At 41.6% G+C, this 21,472-nt stretch overlaps 2 protein-coding genes across 2 annotated transcripts; both read right to left on the bottom strand.

Moving 5' to 3' along the window:
- Positions 1-793: 793 nt before the first annotated feature.
- LOC123519836 lies at positions 794-5,633 on the bottom strand. The gene is made up of 5 exons (XM_045281370.1): positions 5,447-5,633; positions 4,701-4,886; positions 4,210-4,394; positions 2,615-3,983; positions 794-2,376 (listed from the first exon to the last, which is right to left on the bottom strand). The coding sequence occupies exons 1-5, from the start codon at positions 5,544-5,546 to the stop codon at positions 1,604-1,606; spliced, it is 2,613 nt and encodes an 870-aa protein (XP_045137305.1). The 5' UTR covers positions 5,547-5,633; the 3' UTR covers positions 794-1,603.
- A 2,342-nt stretch (positions 5,634-7,975) lies between these two features.
- On the bottom strand, positions 7,976-19,788 carry LOC123520259 (organic cation transporter 1-like). Its single transcript, XM_045282378.1, has 12 exons — positions 19,590-19,788; positions 17,178-17,322; positions 16,537-16,648; positions 15,950-16,053; positions 14,689-14,854; positions 13,945-14,099; positions 12,693-12,861; positions 11,531-11,603; positions 10,905-11,062; positions 10,147-10,361; positions 9,521-9,696; positions 7,976-9,151 (listed from the first exon to the last, which is right to left on the bottom strand). Exons 4-12 carry the CDS (start codon positions 16,017-16,019, stop codon positions 8,903-8,905), a joined length of 1,431 nt encoding a protein of 476 aa, XP_045138313.1. The 5' UTR covers positions 16,020-16,053; positions 16,537-16,648; positions 17,178-17,322; positions 19,590-19,788; the 3' UTR covers positions 7,976-8,902.
- Positions 19,789-21,472: the final 1,684 nt, after the last annotated feature.

Raw genomic sequence — 21,472 nt, 5'->3', positions numbered from 1 at the left:
ATCTGCCCTCAATATCCAAGAATATCGATGTAACCCACACATCCTAACTTTACCATACAACCACTATACATCCACGAAGCTTGTCGCCAACACAAACTGCACAGATGATAACGCTTTACAGTAATATTCCACTATAATATTGACACTTACCCGCTGACTCACAATGGAGGGCGTGTGGCGCGTCTTGTCTTGAATGTCTTCTGCCCGCCAAAAAATCGCCACTTGATCTTGTTCTTACGACCCTTTCCTGCTTCATTTGGGATTTAAATTTTGTCTACATCCAAAACTCATGTAAGGGATTCCTGCATTTCTATCAAGCCACATTCAGATTATCTCCAGGAACTTCACAGCTTCACTTAGCCTTTCCTTCGTATCTCCATCTCACACCATCCACTCTCTAACTCTCTTCACACTAGCATTCCACGATTCCCTCACGATTTTTTTTTATAGGGGAGTGAAAGGAAGACACCAAGTTAAATAGAAAGGGGGTGGGAAGAGCAGTGGTGAAAGAAAGTGTGAGAAAAGAGGTTGTAGACTATAGTCACATTGCTCATCATCTCATTCCTGCCTGCCACACTTATTACTTCACACACTCCATCATCATCACATGCCTCGCGCTCCACCCTCTACCTGAGAGAGAGAGAGAGAGAGAGAGAGAGAGAGAGAGAGAGAGAGAGAGAGAGAGAGAGAGAGAGAGAATAGTGAAGAAATAACAGGGGAATAAAAGAAACAGATAATGATCTAGTAGTGTTTAGAAATTATTGACAACGATGAAATAGATACGAAATTTCCATGTCACACTAATGAAAAACTGAAATTCTGTTGATTTGCGATATATTTCAACATAGTTTGGTGTCTATAAGGAAACGAGTACTTACTACGAGTAGGTACTTTCCCATTACAGTGTGTCAAATTTACGTCTTGAAGAGCTAGAATACATATAGATCATCTATTATACTGTTTTTCATGTAATCAGATCACTTACCAGAATAACAACCACAATGAACTAATATCGTTGGACAAAACCATTCGGGGTGAGTGATGTGATAAGAAAAAGACGGTAATGTATGAAAACATGCGGAGAGGTGGCGTCAGAAGAGCGGCGCGCCAAATTTCCTACGCCACATTTCCTACGGAATACATGTGACATCCACAACAGACGATAGAGTACTAATAGTGTTATACGATCGCAATAACTAGAGTGCATAAAGGATCACAGACTTTTAATTCAGTCAGAGCGATTAGTTGCGTCTCAGGAAGGGTGCCGTGACTTGAACCCTTTCAGTACCATGACGCGCTTCCATATTCATTCTGCTTACTATTTGGCGACTTTATACAGCTTCAAAAACTCAGGTAGGGATTAGAATAGTGGAGACTCTGGCTATTAATCTTCTGTCCATAGACAGTTCGTAACGTAGATAAAATCGTCTAATCACTCCCAAAACTCATGGTAAATAAGCGTCCCAGTACTGAAGGAGTTAATATGATACCATTTCTCCCGTAACACACAGCCACGAGGGGTGAGAGAGATAGCCTACCTACTGTACAACATATAGGACCTACACTCTCTCTCTACCAGTAGTTCAACACACAGACACGAGAACTAGAAATTAAGGTTAAGATTAAGGAGCCCAAGTGCTCTTATGAAATAACCAATGAGAGTAGCAATGAAAAGGAGCGATAACATCACACGGCTCATAGCGTTGAACGCAAGAGAAGAGATGCATCCAAACCTACACCTCCTCTTCCTCTCCCCTTGAAACCCCGACGGGCTAATCTTCATCACCAGAATAGGTTTCATCTCATTCTCTCTCACCAACAGAGCGTTGACCACCACGTTACAAATGATCACCAAGAAACAGTAGATGATGAGCAAGACAAACCATAAGTCGATCGCTTTTAAATAGGGTGTTCTAACATAATTTCCTGAACTCTGGGCGGATAGGCTAACCAACACGAGAAGGGAAGTCAGAGAGGCCATGATTCTCTCGTTGAAATCCGTGAGAGGGAAATAAAAGGTGGAATAACTGATTAAAAACATGAAGGCACTCGGGGCAAAGCTATTCAGAACATGGTGAGCTGGCTGGCCTGAAATATAAAGAGTGAGGGTGAGTCTATGAACACGAGTGCTAACGGTAATCTTGTCTAGCATGTAGTCATAAAGATCTAACTTCCCGGAGTAGTGCAGCTGGTAGTCGTCTCCCAAGGCTGTCTTTTGTACCCACTTCATTTGCTCATCTGTGCCGAGTTCGAACATCACTTTACATTGGTATTGTCCGAAGGGAAAAGCGTCAAGTCTGAGGTTACATGGGCTGGCGAGGTGGAGTCTCTCCTTTTTCCTTATCCAGATCTTCGCGTTCTTCTCCGGTTGCCTGCCTGGAAGAGGACGAGGAGGCAACGAGTTAGACTGTTAGATGTGTTTTGTTTAGTTATAATGATTACTTCGTGGATTAATCACATAAGGAAAGGAGAATGTGCTATTGATTACGTTATGTAAGAAAAGTCTCTTTCTCTATATATATTCATATCCGTTAATACTTTTTCATTTCATTATTTTTTTTTCAGTTAACTTTCGTTCCTACCGCCCCCTCCCCTCTCTCTCTGCAAGACTTACTCATATATGGGTCAGTGAGGTTGCGGTGGTGGCGGAGCGTTTCCCCCTCGTTGTGCCAGCGAACATAACACTTGGAGCTGGTAGACTTGCTATGGATCATCTGGCCTGCGGGGGAGCCAGCAAACACAAGCACATGCGGCGTCCACGCGTGCATGCAAGGGAATATGTTGTCCAGCTCGTTGTGAAAGACGAAATTGAGGCGATAATCGTGCCAGGAAAAGTCAAACAGAATCTCCATCACCGCCATGTCCTCCAGTGACGTCATTTTGCCGATGTTGATGATGTCCATGGTATACTCCACTTCTGAGCGGCTGAACTCCGGGAAAGGGTTGAAGCTCCTCTGGTCATCCGAGGGGATAAAAAAAGGAACATGGCAGCTCTCCTCGTCACTGCCGTCCGTTATCTGGAGGAGCCCATCGCAGCGGAAGTAACTCAGGTAACACAGACCGTCGTTACTGGAGAACTCAAGGGAATTACAAGAAGAGAGAGTGAGAGGAGTGATCATGGCGGGCCGTGGTGACCGCCACTGCCTCCGTCCCATAGGCCAGGAGTGCATCAAATTCCATCTTCTGTGGTGCAGACTGGACCACAGCACCCACGCCCCATCCACCTCGCTGATATTGCTCAAGCCATCCCTGCCCTCGAAGAAAAAGCCCTCGGGGACAAGCTTCAGGGTGTAATGGTGATCAAAGCCTTCAATATCGCCGAAGAGTGTGTAGAGGAGAGAGGCGGGCACACGACAAAGGGTAGAGTGGAGGTCAGTCACGCAGGGCAGCTCAGTGACGCTATCTCCGACTAGTGCGGTGCAGCGAGCAGTGCTATTGAGATCAGCACTGTCACCGGAGAATAGATATGTGTACAGCTGCTTGCCTTGATCCACTTCCTCCTTCTTCACTAGTCCTGTTTCATTTATATCGCTATTCTGGTCCATTTTTTCCTCCTCCTGAAGCTGCCCTGCCTCCATATCCCTTCCCTGATCCCTTTCGTCCTGCGTCAGTAGCCGACCACCCAGTCCCCGACACCGCCGGTCAAAGTTCTCGTAATCCATCGGGCCTGTTAGCGTCACATCAAGCTCCTCCTCTTCACAAACCACGGTGTCATCCATCTCCTCCAAGAATATATTGCCAAACCGCCTCCAGGATTCTAGGGACTTCATATCTTCCGCCACCCGGACCATGGCGAGGCAGGAGGAGGGCAGAAGGGCGGGATCATTGAGGGATGCACTGCGAGACACAGCTGCTACAAACCCGTTGAAGGAATGGTAGTCATAAAGTTGGCTGCCCAGATGGTAACCCCACAACACGGTGGCGTTGCTTGAAACCTCCACCTCCCCCAAGGTTGTAACGTGCCCACTAACACTCACCCACGCCTGAGAGAGAGAGAGAGAGAGAGAGATCGTTGCTAGATATACTCAGCTTCACTCTTTAAACAGCCACACATTCAAACACATCTCTTTCTCACACCGATTGTTTTCCAAGGCCACAGAAACCAAAAGCCGGTTTCTCAAGACTGTTACTCCTGTTATGCATAATGTAGGAATCTCGTTAATTTGTCACTAGCACAACAGAAACACCAACAACACCCACGCCACTCACCTGGTAAACGTAGGCGTGGTGTGGCGCGGTGGTGGGTGCTGTGGGGCGTCCCGGGGTGTCATTGGCAGGCTGTTGGCACACTCCTACACACACAGGGGTCCACGCTCTCCCCTCCAGGAAGGTCCCTACGCTTTGTTCATTGTTATTCACTTTCACCGTCATGTTCATCCCGTAATCGCGCAAACCTAAAGTGAAAAATGTCAAATGAGGGAAAGTTACGTCTTAAACTTACGTAAAATGAGTAGATACATGAAATATTAACCCATTCAGTACCAGGACGCGCTTCCATATTCTGGTTATTATTTGGCGATTTTATACAGCTTCAGAAATTTATGTGGGGATTAAAATAGCGAAGACTGTGGCCATTATACTTCTGACCTCCTTAGACCCTTCCTAATGTGAATAAAATGGTCTAATCGTACCCAAAACTCACGGTAAAAATGTGTCAGTACTGAAGGAGATAAGGTGAGGTCAGGGCACACCAAACTTACCAACAGTGACAAGAGTGACGTTGTTGGCGGAGATATGCATGACGGTCGCATTGAGCTCGATCTGCGTGGTAAGGAGTTGTACCAGTCCACACAGAGACACTCCCGCGCTCCCGCCAGCCTTCTCCTGCCATGCCATCAGGTAAGCCCGATACTCGTGTAGGGCTACCACCGCCACGCCCTCCGATGCTGAAGTTAGATAAAAGAAAATAGATCAATTAGACGGATTATCCCCCATTTTAATCATCTTTCCTTTATTTTATCGTTCTTTTTCACTTCATACCAGACGTCCAGTACTTTCCTCACCTCTTCCTTGGCCAGCTCTCCTCTTACGTATAAACATGAGAAGTTAGCGTGAAAATATTGATAGAAGGAGGAGGTACAAGAGAAGAGGCTGAAGACAGTTAGAAGAGTGTGTGTATGTACTGGTCACTTCTCTCTAACCCAACACTCTTATGGAAAAGAAAGAAATGTTAGCGTGAAAATAGCAGTAGAAGGAGAGGCAACACAGAGAGAGAGAGAGAGAGAGAGAGAGAGAGAGAGAGAGAGAGAGAGAGAGTCAGTTGGTTAAGGGACAATACTCTCACTTGGTAGGCCACTCCCTGTGAGGTACAGTGCCACAGAGGGAAGAATGGACATGCAAAGTGTGGGCAACCAAACTCTGCAGTCACGCTAGTCCCTGTGTGTGTGTGTGTGTGTGTGTGTGTGTGTGTGTGTGTGTGTGTGTGTGTGTGTGTGTGTGTGTATACCTGGAGTCAGCACCGTCACCACCGTCAGTAGGAGAGTCACGGCGATCCAGCAGACACCAACACATCGTCCCCAGCAACACCCAGACTGACGCTGCGCCATTTCACTTTTGCGAGGAAGGAAAGAAGAATGCAAGTCAATAAGGATCAATATGGCTATGTTCTCAAGCGTTCCAGGGCCTTCAATTAATTGTTTTTAACCCCTTCAGTAGTGGGCCGCATTTTTACCACGAGTTTGAGTATGATTAGATGATTATATTGACATTAGGAAGGGTCTATGCAGGTCAGAAGATTAACCCCTTCAGTACCATGACGCGTTTCCACATTCATTCTTCTTATTATTTCACGATTATTTTATACAGCTTCAGAAACTCATGTGTGGGATTAAAAATAGCAAAGACTCTGGCCATCGATCTTCTGACCTCCACAGACCCTTCCTATTGTCAATAAAATGATCAGTTATACTCAAAACTCAAGGTAAAAATATGTCCCAGTACTGAAGGTGTTAATGGCCACAGTCTTCACTATTTTAATCCCAACATATGTAAGTTTCTGAAGCTGTATAAAATCACTAAATAGTAAGCAGAATGAATATGGAAGCGCTCGGTAGCACTGGAGGGGTTAACAGACGTGGTAGGAGAATAACACTTCACTTCAAGAACTTACAACATAATGAGGTTAGCACGTCTACAAAACCTGAAGCTCGTATTCTCAAACACTTCTCTGCTTCCCCTCCACTATTTCAAGGGCTTCATTCAAATTTACACGAGTTTCTTAAGGTATTTTTACGATTCTAGAGGCAGAGTGACAAGATTTCTACATTATCAACTGGAGAAGCACTCTTGTAAACCCCGCTATTCATCTTTGTCGCCTTGGAAAATAGACGTGGTGAGAGAATAAAAAGTTTTTAAGCAATTTTTACAGTTCTAGAGGCAGAGTGACAACATTTCTACATTATCAACTGGAGAAGCACTCTTGAAAACCCCGCTACTCATCTTTGTCGCCTTGGAAAATAGTCTTGGTGTGAGAAAAAAGCGTTTTTGAACACGAACCTTACACACACACACGCACTGCACCGTACTAGGCCATTCGTGGGGATCTAAATGCCATGTAGCTGTAGGAAAGCCACATAGGGGAAGAGAAGAATGGGAGAAAAGGATACACATTATATAACCTATCAATTGAGTATATTTGTGGAGTCATTACCGGGAAATTTATTTGTGTGGGTTGTTGTGTGTTTTACGAGGTCAGACCGTGTTATAAGTACGATAATTATGGTGCTAAGGTGGTTGATGTAGGCGTTACGGTATGTTGTAAAAGGGAGAGTGTACGATAATGAGGTAGCTACCGTACGATGATTGTTTGATACGTGACACATGACAGATACGTGACACATGGTAATTACCTAATGGGTCTAGTATGTTTAGTTTGGCATTTTATTTATTTATTTATTTATCTTGTTGTTGTTGCGTGTTGGTTCCTCTTGGCCGGACATTCCCTGACGTTGGAAGAATAGTAAAAAAAAAAAAAGAGAAAAAAATAGAGAAAAGATAAAGAAATGAAAGGAGAAATTGGAGAAAAAGAAAGTAAAACGAGTAAAAAGAAAAGAAATAATATGAAAAAAAGAATGAAATAGAGAAAACATGAAAATTAAAGAATAAAACTACGATAAATAGGGAAAAGAAAAGAAAGAAGATGAAAAAAACAAAAGAATAAAACTACGATATTAATGGTTCACGAGAGAAAAAAGAAAGAAAAATATGAATAAAACTACGATAAATGGTTCACGAGAGAAAAAAGAAAGAAAAATATGAAAAAAAAGAAAAAATACAAAAAAATTAAATAAAAAAAAAAAAAAAGGAGAAAAGAGGGAAGAAAACAAGTGAAGAAATAAGTACGATATTAATGGTTGTGGTGTGCGATGAGGGGCAGGTGGAGAGTGGAGAGGTGACAGGGGAGGGTCCAAAGGGGTTATTACAGCTGAGTCATTGGAGTTCAGTGCACCCTCTTGATATTGATGTTGATCTTATTCTATGGGGTATTATGTACTACTACTACTACTGCTGCTACTACTACTACTACTACTACTACTACTACTACTACTACTACTACTACTACTACTATTATTACTGTTACTACTACTACTACTGCTACTACTACTACTACTACTACTGCTACAACAACAATAACTACTACTACTACTACTACTACTACTACTACTATAACTGCTACAACAACAATAACTACTACTACTACTACTACTCCTACTATTACTACTGTTACTGTTACAACAACTACATCTACTATTACTACTACTATTACTGCTACAACAACAACAACAACAATAACAACAACAACAACTACTACTACTACTACTATTGCTGCTACATCAACTACAACAACTACTACTACTACTACTACTACTACTACTACTGCTACAACAACTACTACTACTACTACTACTACTACTACTACTACTACTACTACTACTACCACCACCACCAGGACAAAAAGAAAGATTAGGAATGCATGATATGTACTATATTTATTCATTTATTTATCTATTTATCTATCTATTTTATTTTTACATCTCATCACTTCGAAATGAAAAGGAGGAATAGAAAAAAAAATGGGAAAAAATATATAATGAAGTGCAAGCGATGAAAATGAATACATATGACAAATAATGACCGAATAATGTTAATATGATACTTAATTAGCTTTCCCACCCTTTTTTCCTCTCTCTCGCTCTCTCTCCCTCTCTTTACTAATACTAAACATGATCGAACACCTTTTAAACCCGCTGTATCCTCTTTGAAGACCCTAGAATTCTTTATAACCGCTTCAAAACAAGATTCACAGTTCACTTTTCTATCTTTAACACCATACACGACGGAAACTCTTTAAATATGTCTAGAACACTCTTTAAACTTCCTAAATCTATTTTCAAAGCTCTAAAACTCTTTACAACCGCTTCAAAACAAGATTCCCTAAGTCTTTTCCATTTCTAATATCCTAAACACGCTGAAAAAACTCCAAATTGACTTAGAACACTGTTTAAACTTCCTAAATCTTCTTTGAAAGCCCTAAAATTCTATGTAATCACTTCAAAACGAGATTCACTAAGTCTTTTCGTTTGCCAATACTCTAAACAGGACGAAAACTCTTTAAATTTATCTAGAACACCTTTTAAACACCCTAAATCCTCTTTGAAAGCCCTGGAACTCCTTAAAAACTGCTTTAAAACAAGATTCCCTGATCACTTTTCCTTCTCCAACACTTTAAATTTACCCTGAACACTCTTTAACCCACTAGATCCTCTTTGAAAGCCCTGAAACTCCTTATAACTGCTTTAAAACAAGATTCCCTGATCACTTTTCTTTCTCCAACACTAAATTTAACCAAAATACCCTTTAACCCACTAGATTCTCTCTAAATGACTACTACCAAAGAGATTCCCTAAGCCTTCCCGTTCATGAGATCCTGCACCTCCTCCTTCGTGTGGTGTGGAGGCGCTGCGGGGTATTTGTGCACGTTCCATTTGTGTATCCAGGCGGTGAGGGGTCTGCCGCGCCCCAGCTCCTCCCCCTCCAGGAAAGTCTGAGGCATAACCAGCCCTAAGGTTTCCGGGATGGGAACGACTGTCAAGGCCCCCAACAGTGTGATTCCCAGCAACACCCAGTACTGTAAGGTGCCTCCCTGTCCGGACTGGAAGAAAGCGGTGGTTACTGTCACTACTACTGCTACTACTACTATTATTGGTACTACTAATATTACTGGTACTGATACTGATACTGCTACTAGTACTATTGCTATTACTACTGCTACTACTACTATTACTATTACTGGTACTACTATTATTACTGGTACTACTACTATTTCTGGTTCTACTAATGCTGCTGCTACTACTACTACTACTACTACTACTACTACTACTACTACTACTACCACTACTAACGTAACCTAATCTACACAACACAGAGAAAAGAAAAAGAAAACTAACATTATCACCACCACCACCACCACCACCACCATCACCATCACCATCACCACCACTCAACACTGTCCAAAACTCACTTGCAGTAGATAAGGAGCGAAGGTCATTCCCAACATTCCTGAGACCACAGTTAGCCCTGCTCCTGAGGTCCTGACAGGCGTGGGTAGGATCTCCGAGGGCAGCAGGAAGACGAGATACAAGGTGCAGGATACAGCGAGCTTAAGGACTGCCAGGACTGCTATTAGCTTCCACATATCTGAGGAAAAGATTCAGATGCCACCAAGTGTGTTTATCCTCTTCAGTACTGGGACGTATTTTTTTACTACGAGTTTTGGGTAAGATTGAACGATTCTGTTGACATTAGGACTACTACTACTACTGGCCTGTGTACTCTAAAGTGGCTCCCGTGTCTCGCTTTGAATGGTGCCCCAGGGAAGGCGTGGTTGTCAGATCTTGAGGAAAACCGTGAGCTGTCCTTGTAATAAATGCGTTGATCAGCAGAAAATAAGCTACAATGTGGTTTGAAATCGAGGAGCCATTTTAGAGTACACTATGCTGCTACTACTACTACTACTACTACTACTATTATCTGGATAAATGCTAAACCGTCAGTGACATATACGAAATAGGAGGGAAAGAAAAAGAAATATCACCACCATCACCACCACCACCACAACAACAACAACAACAACACCACAACACTTACGGTCCACGCAGAATGGGGCAACAATACAACAAATCCCGCACAGGAAGAGAGAGGAGAAGGCGAGGAACCGTCTGCCGAAGTAGTGAGTGACAGTGAGGCCCACAAAGACACTCGGGATTTCAAACAAGGTGAGGATCAGGTGGCTCATGAAGTAGTTCCCAGGCATTATCGTCATTGACATCACCCCCACACCGTACACCGGGAACTGAGTGAACCTGGAACCATAGAATTGGGTTAGGTTAGAGAGAGAGAGAGAGAGAGAGAGAGAGAGAGAGAGAGAGTTATCTTTCCTCTCTTCTGCTCCTCTTTCTCCTTAATTTTCTAACTATTCTTCTCTCTTCACTTTTACTGATAAAACATTTGCATTCAGAAATCACGACTATTTTCCAAGGCCACACAGATGACTATAGACAGGTTCCCAAGACTGTTTCTCCCGCTAATAACGTGGAAATCTTGTTAATCTGTCACTAGAACCATAAAAACACCCCGTGCCACTAATTTTCTCTTGCTAATATCGTGAAAATCTTGCTAATATGTCACTAAAACGCCCCTACAAACCCGTGTCACTAACTTTTTCTTGCTAATAACGTGGAAATCTAGTTAATCTGTCACTAAACCATAAAAACACCCTTGGAGACCTGTGGAAATCTTGTTAATTTGTCACTAGAACCCTTGGAAATCAGCACCACTCGAACTAGAGCCTTTGGAAAGTGGCGGAGGCGCGGAGAGGTGATGCAGAGTGTAGCCCGGGGACTTACGAGAGAAGAAAGAGCATACAAGCACGGAGTCTCAGTTTTGGGTAGACGAAGACTCTGGATAGCGGTTCATTGGCAGGCAGGCGGTAGGATAAGTCACGCAGCTCCTCCTCCACCTCCTCCCGTGTCACTGTGCCCTTGGTTCCATTAGCGGCGCCGATCTGAAGGAAATATAGTGGTGGTAATAGTAGTAATAGGCTAGTAACACCACCACCACCACCACCACCTCCAACAACAACAGTTTAATGATAAAACAACAACCCTTTATCCCTTCCCTCTACAAAAAAAAAAAAAAAATAAATAAATAAATAAATAAATAAAATAAATAAATGAATAAATAACTAGAAATAATACAAGAAAAATCGTTAATTATCGTTCAGTGTACAAGGTGGCCCGCGCTCCCCCACGCAGACCGCCCTTTCTTTTGTTCCTGCCGCTCCACAAACTTAACTCCAGTGACGCATTTTTACCTTGAATTTTTTGTGCAATTAGACTATTTTATTGACATTAGGAAGGATCTATGGAGGTCAGAAGATTAATAGCCAGAGTCTTCATTATTCTGATCCCCACATAAGCTGTATAAGATCACCAAATACTAAACAGAGAGAGACGCATCATGGTTGTCTTACATTGAACAGGATATCAGCACACTCTCTCAGCCTTCCCTTCGACAGCAGCCACCGAGGAGACTCCGGAAGCATCCTAGAAGAAAAAAAAAAAAAAAACACAAGTTATAATCCTTTCCTTTTATTCTACACAAGATGGTGACTACAGTGAATGGTGGAAATGATAATGAATAGATAAATGGAGCCCTATTACGATACCTGATGCCCCTTAATAGTAAAAAACGGGTCTAAAAATAAAGGAAGGTGTGTTGTAACTTCGATCCCTCCTGCAGAGTTCGAGTCACAGGAAGGATCGAGGAAATACAGAAGTAGAAAGGGACCTCCGGCATCAACCAGAAAAGGGATGAATGGTTGAGAACACGACTTTTGCACTAGAGAGGTGGAAAGAACGGAGGGAGAAAGGAAGGCAGGAAGAAAGGAAGGAAGGAAGGAAGGAAGACTGAAAGAAAACAAGGAAAAGAAAGCATATACGGAAATAAGGTAGACCAATAAAGATACGTGGTAGGAAAGATGAATAATTCAGAACACTGGTTGACTTTTACACTAGAGAGGTGGAAAAAAAAAGAAAGGAAGGAAGGAAGACTGAAAGAAGACAATGAAAAAGAACATATATTAAACGGAAATTAGGTCAATAAAGATAAGAGACAGGAAAGTGTGACAAATAATTAAGTGGCGATTTGAAACTATTAACCTTGAGAGTCCGGGTCTTAATGGTGACAGAATATTCCTAAAAGACTTCACCGGCCACACAGATCGCTTCATGACCCTGCATTGAGAGAGAGAGAGAGAGAGAGAGAGAGCGGGGACAATGAGAGTGATGAAGGTTAAACAGACACGAGACAAGAAAAAGAGAGAGAGAAAAAAAAAGGTATGTTGACTTAAATCATGTCTTTTAGTTATGTTATTTTCACCTGCGCATGTGATGATGATGATGAGGAAGAGGAGGAGGAAGAGGAAGAGGAGGAGGAGGAGGAGGAGGAAGAGGAGAAGAAGGAGAAGGAAGAGCTAGGAGGAGTCGTGATAAGGAATATATATGTTACATAACCTAGTAATCATGCTGACACACACACACACACACACACACACACACACACACTCTCTCTCTCTCTCTCTCTCTCTCTCTCTCTCTCTCTCTCGACGAACTTAGAGCATTGGATCCTCTTACCGCCAATAGATGAAGGAAAGCACCATTGGGACGATAGACACAGCAGAGATCACTTTCCAATGCATGCTTAGGTACGCCACGAGGGACATGGAGGACATCCCCAGGGTCCACGACACGAAGGTCAGCATCACCGTCAGGTCACGCCGGTTAGGGGGGATCAGCTCCATCACTACAAGGACACAGAAGGATTGGATGATGTTACTTGTGGGATTAAGTTGAAAATGATGAATTAAGAGAGCTGGGTGATGTTACTGGTAGAATTAAGTTGATATGTGAAGAATTAAGAGAGCTGGATGCTATTACTGATAGAATTAAGTCTGAACATGATGAATTAGAAGGGTTGGATGATGTTACTGGTAGGATTAAGTGGAGTGTAAAAAGTTATGAGGGTTGGATGATGTTATTGGTAGGATTAAGTTGAAATACAATAAGTTAAAAGGGTTGGATGATGCTACTAATAGGATTAGTCGAAATATAAAGAGTTAAGAGGGTTGGATGCTGTTACTGATAAAATTACAGGGAATGTTTAGGATTGTGACATTTACTCGATATTTCTAGATGGATTATGTCGAAATAGAAAGAGTTAGAAGGATTGGATACTGTTATTAATAGGTTTACTGAAAAATTATAACGGTTTACGAGGATTTGATGGTGTTACTAATATAATTAATATGAAATAATCATGATTCTGTCACTCATTTGGTGTTTTGGTGGTATTAGGTAGAAACAGAAGGAGTTACAAGGGTTTGATGGTATTATTAATAGGATTAACAAGAAATATTTAGGATTCTGTCATTTATATGTTGTTTTAGTGGGATTAGGTTGAAATAAAGGAGTTACAAGGGTTTGATGGTGGTTCTAATAGGATTAACAAGAAATATTTAAAATTCTGTCATTTATTTGGTGTTTTAGTGGGATTAGGTTGAAACAGAAGGAGTTAGGAAGGTTTGATGGTGTTACTAATAGAATTAACATGAAATATTTAGAATTCTATCATTTATTTGATGTTTTAGTGGGATTAGGTTGAAATAGAAGGATTTAGGAGGGTTTGATGGTGTTATTAATAGAATTAACATGAAATATTTAGAATTCTGTCATTTATTTGGTGTTTTAGTGGGATTAGATTGAAATATACGAAGTTAAGAGTTAACTGTTTAGGATTCCGTCATTTAATAGGTGTTTTAGTGGGATTAGATTGAAATTTACGGAGTTAGGAGTTAGACACAGCAAGAGAACACAGCACAGTACTCACAGATGACGTAAGGCATGAGGTAATTGGTCTCAAAGCCACAGCACTGAATGAAGCGCAGCAGCAGCCTGGCAGTGGGATGCGACACCCACAGCAAGGGCAGGGTGAAGATGATGTACGAGGCCACTGCTACGTAAAACATGATCCGCCTCCCGAAGCTTTACACAGAACAGATAAAAACACCCTTAAAGACCCCTGTCACTTTAACTAAAGCCTTTGAAATATAGAAATGCTGTTATTCTGCCACTAGAACCATAAAACACCCTTAAAGATCCGTGTAATTTCAACTAAAGCCTTTGAAATGTAGAAGTGTTGTTAATCTGTCACTAGATAGAACCATAAAAACACCCTTAAAGATCCGTGTCACTTCAACTAAAGCCTTTGAAATATAGAAATGCTGTTAATCTGCCACTAGAACCATAAAACACCCTTAAAGATCCGTGTCACTTCAACTAAAACCTTTGAAATATAGAAATGCTGTTAATCTGCCACAAGAACCATAAAAACACCCTTAAAGACCCGTGTCACTTCAACTAAAGCCTTTTGAAATGTAAAAGTGTTGTTAATCTGTCACTAGAACCATAAAAACACCCTTGAAATCCCGTGTCATTTCAAGTACAGCTTTTAGAATGTAGAAATATTGTTAATCCATCACTGGAATCACAAAAAACACCCTTGAAAACCCGTGTCACTCCGACTAAAGTAGACGTGTCGTAGTAGAGTTTAGGAAAATCGCTCAAGACTCACTACTTGTCAGCGATCATTGGCATGATGAGGGTGCCCAGCGCGCGGCCCGCCAGGTTGATGGACATGGTATTGTGGGCATAGGAGGACTTGTCACACACCAACTCATGCTCCGTGGGGTCCGTCTCGATGAAATCACTCTGTTCAAACTCCCAACCGTGGCTGCACTCTGAAAAATCGACGTGCATGCTCTGAAAACCCTTCTAAACGCTACCAATCGCTTCTAAACGCTGCCAATCGCTCCTACACGCAGTCAATCGCTTCTAAACGCTGCCAATCGCTTCTAAACGCTGTCAATCGCTCCTAAACGCTGCCAATCGCTCCTAAACGCTGCCAATCGCTCCTAAACGCTGTCAATCGCCCCTAAACGCTGCCAATCGCTCCTAAACGTTGTCAATCGCTCCTAAACGCTGCCAATCGCTCCTAAACGTTGTCAATCGCTTCTAAACGCTGCCAATCGCTTTTAAACGCTGTCAGTCGCTTCTTAACGCTTCCAATCGCTTCCAAACGCTACCAATCGCTTCCAAACGGTGGCAATTGCTTTCAAACGCTGTCAGTCGCTTCTTAACCCTTCCAATCGCTTCCAAACGCTGCCAATCGCTTCTAAACGCCGTCGATCGCTTCCAAACGCTACCAATCGCTTCCAAACGCTGCCAATCGCTTTCAAACGCTGTCAGTCGCTTCTTAACCCTTCCAATCGCTTCTAAACGCTACCAATCGCTTCTAAACGCCGTCGATCGCTCCCAAACGCTGCCAATTGCGTCTAAATGCTACCAATTGGTTCTAAACGCTACCAATCGTACCTGAATGCTACAAATTGCTTCTGAAACCTATAAATTAGTTCTAAATATTGTGAAACACTTCTAAAAGCTCTGGAATATTTGTAAGTGGTCTGTAAAATACTGCTACACACTTTGAAAAACAGATTAATCACTTTTCATAGAAACATTAGAGAAAATTGAAAATAAATAGTATAAAAAAAATCTTCAGGTTTGTTTACCTTAATGAATAGATAAATAAATAGATAGATAAACAAATAAATAGGTAAATAGATAAATAAACTAATAAACAAATAGATAGATAGATAAATAGATAAATAAATAAACAAATAAATAGATAAATAAATAAATGATTAGATAAATGGATAGATAAAAAAACAAATGAATAGATAGATAGATAGATAAATAAATAAATAGTGAAATTAATACACAAATAAATAAATAAATGAATAAATAAATAGAATAAAATAGTGTGTGATAGTTACCCTTGATGTCAGTGGTCGGGGTGTAGGTGAGGGTACCGTTGATCGTTGTCGCCCAGTAACCATCGTACATCTGGCAGCTTGACAGTTTGCTCGAGCCGTTGCTTCTGCCGGGGAGGTCACCGTACTTACCTCTCTAGCGTGACTATTTTATTTTATTTATTTATTTATTTATTTATTTATTTATTTCTTTATTTACTTCGCTAGTGTGACTCAGGTGTTTTATTTATTTTATTATTTTTTTTATAGCTTCAATTATTCGCTCATCTATTCTCTCTCTCTCTCTCTCTCTCTCTCTCTCTCTCTCTCTCTCTCTCTCTGGGATATGGTAACCTTCACACACAAACACACACACACACAAGCTAAAAACAACACAGCAAGCTCTATTTATCAGTTATCTCTCTCTCTCTCTCTCTCTCTCTCTCTCTCTCTCTCTCTCTCAATAACAAACAGAATAACACACACAACCACAAAAAAACAAGCTAAACACAACACAAGGTCATTCATTCAACCTCCCCACACTTCCTCTCACTCTCTCTCTCTCTCCTTCTGGCTCTCACACACTCCTTCTCTCCCTCTGTCCCTCTCACTCTGGCGGTATGGTGAGGTTTTTCCATTCGTCAAGGGAGAGGAGGTGTTCTCGCGGCCCGGCACGTGGCACCAGTGAGGCGGCACCACCATCTCGAACATAACACTGGTGGACTGAAGGGAAAGACGAGGAGAGGAGTGAAAGAATGCAAAAGGGAGGGTTCAGTGACTTCGCAGGTTGATTTAGTGCAGAAGGAGATGAAGAGGAGGAAGAAGAAGAAGGGAAAGGAAAAGTAAGATGAAGAAGAAAAAGGAGGAGGTGGTATGATGCAAAGAAAATGGAAATGATACGTAGGTATAGAGAAACAGCCAAAGAAGAAGAAGAAGAAGAAGAAGAAGAAGAAGAAGAAGAAGAAGAAGAAGAAGAAGAAGAAGAAGAAGAAGAAGAAGAAGAAGAAGAAGAAGAAGATGTAGGAGGAATGCCAGGGCGATAGAAATAACACTAAATCCTTACTCTACTCTAACGAAGAAGAAGAAGAAGAAGAAGAAGAAGAAGAAGAAGAAGAAGAAGAAGAAGAAGAAGCTGTAGGAATATGCAAGGAACAAAAATAACTAAAGGATACCCATAGGAACCCTCTCTCTCTCACTCAAAGGATAAAATAGGAATCTGTGTTTGCAAATAAGGATACTTGTTAATCCTTACCGTGAAGCCGAAGAAGAAGGAACACGGGAGGAAGAGGAGAACGATCCTTAGCTTCTGGTATTTCCCAAAGGACCCAACTTGCTGTAGGATATCATCGAAATCCTGCGGCTTTTTGTAGTCTGTCTTCTCCATCCTGCCGTGGGCTCTGATGAAGGAAAGAACGGAGAACTGAAAGGATTATGGGTAAATTTGCTGTTTTTTTGCATCTTAGCCTGTGTTCAGAAACGCCTACACCTCTCACGACAGTTTTCCAAGGCCACGGAGACAACTAGGCGGGTTCTCAAGACAGTTTTTCCAGTTAATAATGTAGAAATCTTGTTAATCTGTCTCTAGAACCATAAGAACACCTTTAAAAAATGCTCTTCTCTCTACAACAATTTTCCAAAGCCACGGAGACAACTACACCCGGGTTTTCAAGACAGTTTCTCCTTTTAAATCTTGCCAGTCCATCAGCAAAACCATAAAACTACTCTTAAAAACACGACTACCATCAACTGGAGCCTTTGGGAAGCAGTGGCGGTGAGAGAGCAAAGCGTTTCAGAATACAGGTCCATATTCTGAAACGCTTCCGAGCTGCGCCTTCACGATTTTCCAAGGGTCCTAATTGAAGGGACACGGGTTCTTAAATTGTGTTTCTGTAACTCTGGTGACATGTTAACAAGTGTTCTGAATTATCAATTGGACGAATACTCTTTAAAACTCAGCTAATCATCTGTATCGTCTTGGTGAGAGAGAGAGAGAGAGAGAGAGAGAGAGAGAGAGAGAGAGAGAGAGACAGGCCTAAGGTGTGGCTCTGACGAAGAAAACGAAGGAAAACTGAAGGAATAATGGATAAATTTGTGTGTTTTCCATTTTACAACGACTCTGATGAAGGAAATAAGGAAAAAAGAAAAGGATTATGGATAAATTTGCTGGTTTGCTGTGGCTCTGACGAAGGAAAATAAAGAAAATGGAGGGATAATGGATAACTTTGCTGTGTCCTCCATCTTTACTGTGGCTATGAGAGAGAGAGAGAGAGAGAGAGAGAGAGAGAGAGAGAGAGGATGGATGTTTATGGGACTAATAGTTTTTAATTTCTTCCTTTTTAGTATACAGTACGTGTGTGTGTGTGTGTGTGTGTGTGTGTGTGTGTGTGTGTGTGTGTGTGTGTCACTGAAAGGACGACTTAACTTGAAATAAATCAGACGTAACTTAATTTCCGGCCGACGTAATGCAAGGGAGGAGGAGGAGGAGGAGGAGGAGGAGGTTGAAGTGAAAAGAGAAATAGTGGATCTTCTTTTTCGTGTTCTCTTCCTCTTTTTTTTTTTTTTCTTCTTCTTCTTCTTCTTCTTCTTCTTCTTCTTCTTCTTCTTCTTCTTCTTCTTTCCTTCTATCTATCTATTTATTTATTCATTTGTCTGTTTGTCTGTATGCCTATCCATTTAACCATCTCTCTCTCTCTCTCTCTCTCTCTCTCTCTCTCTCTCTCTCTCTCTCTCTCTCTCTCTCTCTCTCTCTCTCTCCTCCTACTACTACTACTACTACTAATACTACCACTACTACTTTTACTACTACTACTACTACTACTACTACTACTACTACTACTACTCTACTACCACCACCATCACCACCACCACTACTACTACTACTACTACTACTGCTACTATTACACCAGTGGCTCTCAATCTTTTTCTTTCCATGTCCTTCCTGACTTCTCAACATTCGTGTGAAGCCCATTCATTAACCTTCCAAAATCTTACTAAGACAAAAAGTAGAATATTCATACACAGCCCAACATGGTCCCCTCATCCCCTTCAGTACTGGGACACATTTTTACCTTGAGATTTGTGTACGATTAGACCATTTTATTGACATTAGGAAGGGTCTATGGAGGTCAGAAGATTAATGGCCACAGTCTTCACTATTTTAACCCCTTCAGTACTGGTACACATTTTTACCTTGAGATTTGTGTGCGATTAGAGCATTTTATTGATATTAGGAAGGGTCTATGGAGGTCAGAATTTTGGCCACAGTCTTCACTATTTCAACCCCTTCAGTACTGGGACACATTTTTACTTTGAGATTTGTGTACGATTAAAGCATTTTATTGACATTAGGAAGGGTCTATGGAGGTCAGAAGATTAATGGCCACAGTCTTCATTATTTCAACCCCTTCAGTACTGGGACACAATTTTACCTTGAGATTTGTATACGATTAGAGCATTTTATTGACATTAGGAAGGGTCTATGGAGGTCAGAAGATTAATGGCCACAGTCTTCACTATTTTAATCCCCCACATGAGTTTCTGAAGCTGTATAAAATCACCAAATAGTCACCAGAATGAATATGGAAACGCGTCATGGCACTGAAGGGGTTAAATTAAGAACCACTGTTGGTACTAGACAAACAGATCAAAATGAAAGAATACTCACTTGAAAAATCTTCTTGGATATTAAAAAAAAAAAACAATGAAAATTAAAGAACACACAAAATATAAACTAAACGAAGGAATAGAAGAAGAAGGGAGAGAAAGATTAGGAGGAAGAGGAGGAGGAGGAGGAGGAGGAAGAAGAAGAAGAGGAGGAAGAGGAGGACAAGGAAGAGCAGAGATACATCAGCTGATCTCGCCTTCCCAGTACTGTGGTGAACCCGCGCTAGCTTCACTTGACGAAAGAGTGTGAGGGGGAGAGGGGTGTGCAGGTGGTTGAGTGAGTGGTGGGGGGGCGGATATGGGGGTGAAAGGGGTGTCAGGGGATGAAGAGGTGAAGAGGTGAATTTCATGGCATTAATAAGTCTCATTTCCTCCTCCTCCTCCTCCTCCTCTTATGTCACCTCTTTTAGGAAGGCAGTGGCGTAGTGGATAAGGTAGTGGTGGTGGTGGTGGGATCGGGCAGACTGTCCACGCGTATAGGTTCTAATCCCACCACGTACCGCTTTGAAGCTTTGCCATTTGTGGAGTGGTTTAAAGTTAGCTACATGTCACCAAGATACCCAGGTTGTAGATGCTCTTGTATGGTGATATGGGCCCTGATATGGGTGCCACTATAAATAAAACTGCCTGCGCCACTAACAGCGCTTCCCACAGGTGGTCTTCAAGTATGCCTACAGGCGCTATAGGCCATAACACAAGAAAGAAAAAGTCTTCCTCCTTCTCTATCTTTGCATTATCTTATTCTTCATCCTCCTCCTCCTTTTTTTCTTCCTCTTTGTTATCTTGGTCCTACTTCTCTTCCTCCTCCTCTTGTGTAATCCTCTTCTAGTCTTCCTCCTTCTCTATCTTTGCATTATTTTATTCTTCATCCTCCTCCTCCTTTTCCTCTTCATCTTTGTTATCTTGATTCTTCTCCTCCTCCTCCTCCTCCTCCTTTCCTTCCTTCTTTTCCTCCTCTTCAGACTGTCGTTGTCTATAATGAAAACTGTAGCCATTAATCTTCTGACCTCCATAGAGCCTTGCTAATGTCAATACAAACTAATCGTCACACAAACTCAAGGTAAAAATGTGTCCCAGTTCTGAAAGGGTTGAAATATTGATGACTGTAGCCATCAATCTTGCGACCTCCATAGACCCTTCTTAATGTCAATAATATCGTCTAATCGTACACAAACAGAAGGTAAAAAAAGAAAAAAGTGTCCCAGTAATGAGAGGGTTAATCTGACCTGGAATGATAAACACACGCTTCTCGTAAACACGCGTCACTTCAACTAGAGCCTTTGGAAAGTAGTGGAATAGTGAGACGGAAGAATTTTATATTTGAGGGAAGCTTAATCCCTTCAGTACTGGGACACATTTTCTCCTTGAGATCTGTGTACGATTAGATCGGATTACTGACATTAGGAAGGGTCTATGGAGATCAGAAGATTAATGGCCACAGTTTTCACTATTTTGACCCCTTCAGTACTGGGACACATTTTTACCATGAATTTTGTGTACGATTAGATCAATTTATTGACATTAGGATTGGTTTATGGAGGTCAGAAGATTAATGGCCACAGTCTTCACTATTTTGACCCCTTCAGTACTGTTACCATTTTTACCATGAGTTTTGTGTACGATTAGATCAATTTACTGACATTAGGAAGGGTCTATGGAGGTCAGAAGATTAATGGCCAGTCTTCACTATTTTGATCCCCGACATGAGTTTCTGAAGTTGTACAGAATCACCAAATAGACCAGAATGAATATGGAAACCCGTCGTAGTGCTGAAGGGGTTAATGAAGGCACGCCATCGTGAAAATATTGAAGAAAATATGTATTCTTATCGAATAACAACAACAACAACAACAACAACAACAACAACAACAACAACAACAACAA

This window comes from Portunus trituberculatus, chromosome 7, assembly GCF_017591435.1.
Source record: "Portunus trituberculatus isolate SZX2019 chromosome 7, ASM1759143v1, whole genome shotgun sequence".
Classification (NCBI taxonomy): Eukaryota; Metazoa; Arthropoda; class Malacostraca; order Decapoda; family Portunidae; genus Portunus; species Portunus trituberculatus.
The sequence above is the reverse complement of the archived record's forward strand: the minus strand, read 5'-3'. Positions and strand labels throughout refer to the sequence as shown.

Excerpts from the sequence above, each read along its gene's own strand:
- LOC123520259 (XM_045282378.1), bottom strand. The coding sequence starts at position 16,019 with ATGTACGATGGTTACTGGGCGACAACGATCAACGGTACCCTCACCTAC. Across the intron at positions 14,855-15,949 it reads CCCGACCACTGACATCAAGG|AGTGCAGCCACGGTTGGGAG; the intron begins GTAACTATCACA and ends TCGATTTTTCAG. Across the intron at positions 9,697-10,146 it reads TGCCCCATTCTGCGTGGACC|ATATGTGGAAGCTAATAGCA; the intron begins GTAAGTGTTGTG and ends TCTTTTCCTCAG.
- LOC123519836 (XM_045281370.1), bottom strand. The coding sequence starts at position 5,546 with ATGGCGCAGCGTCAGTCTGGGTGTTGCTGGGGACGATGTGTTGGTGTC. Across the intron at positions 4,887-5,446 it reads GGTGACGGTGCTGACTCCAG|CATCGGAGGGCGTGGCGGTG; the intron begins GTATACACACAC and ends ATCTAACTTCAG. Across the intron at positions 3,984-4,209 it reads ACCACGCCTACGTTTACCAG|GCGTGGGTGAGTGTTAGTGG; the intron begins GTGAGTGGCGTG and ends TCTCTCTCTCAG.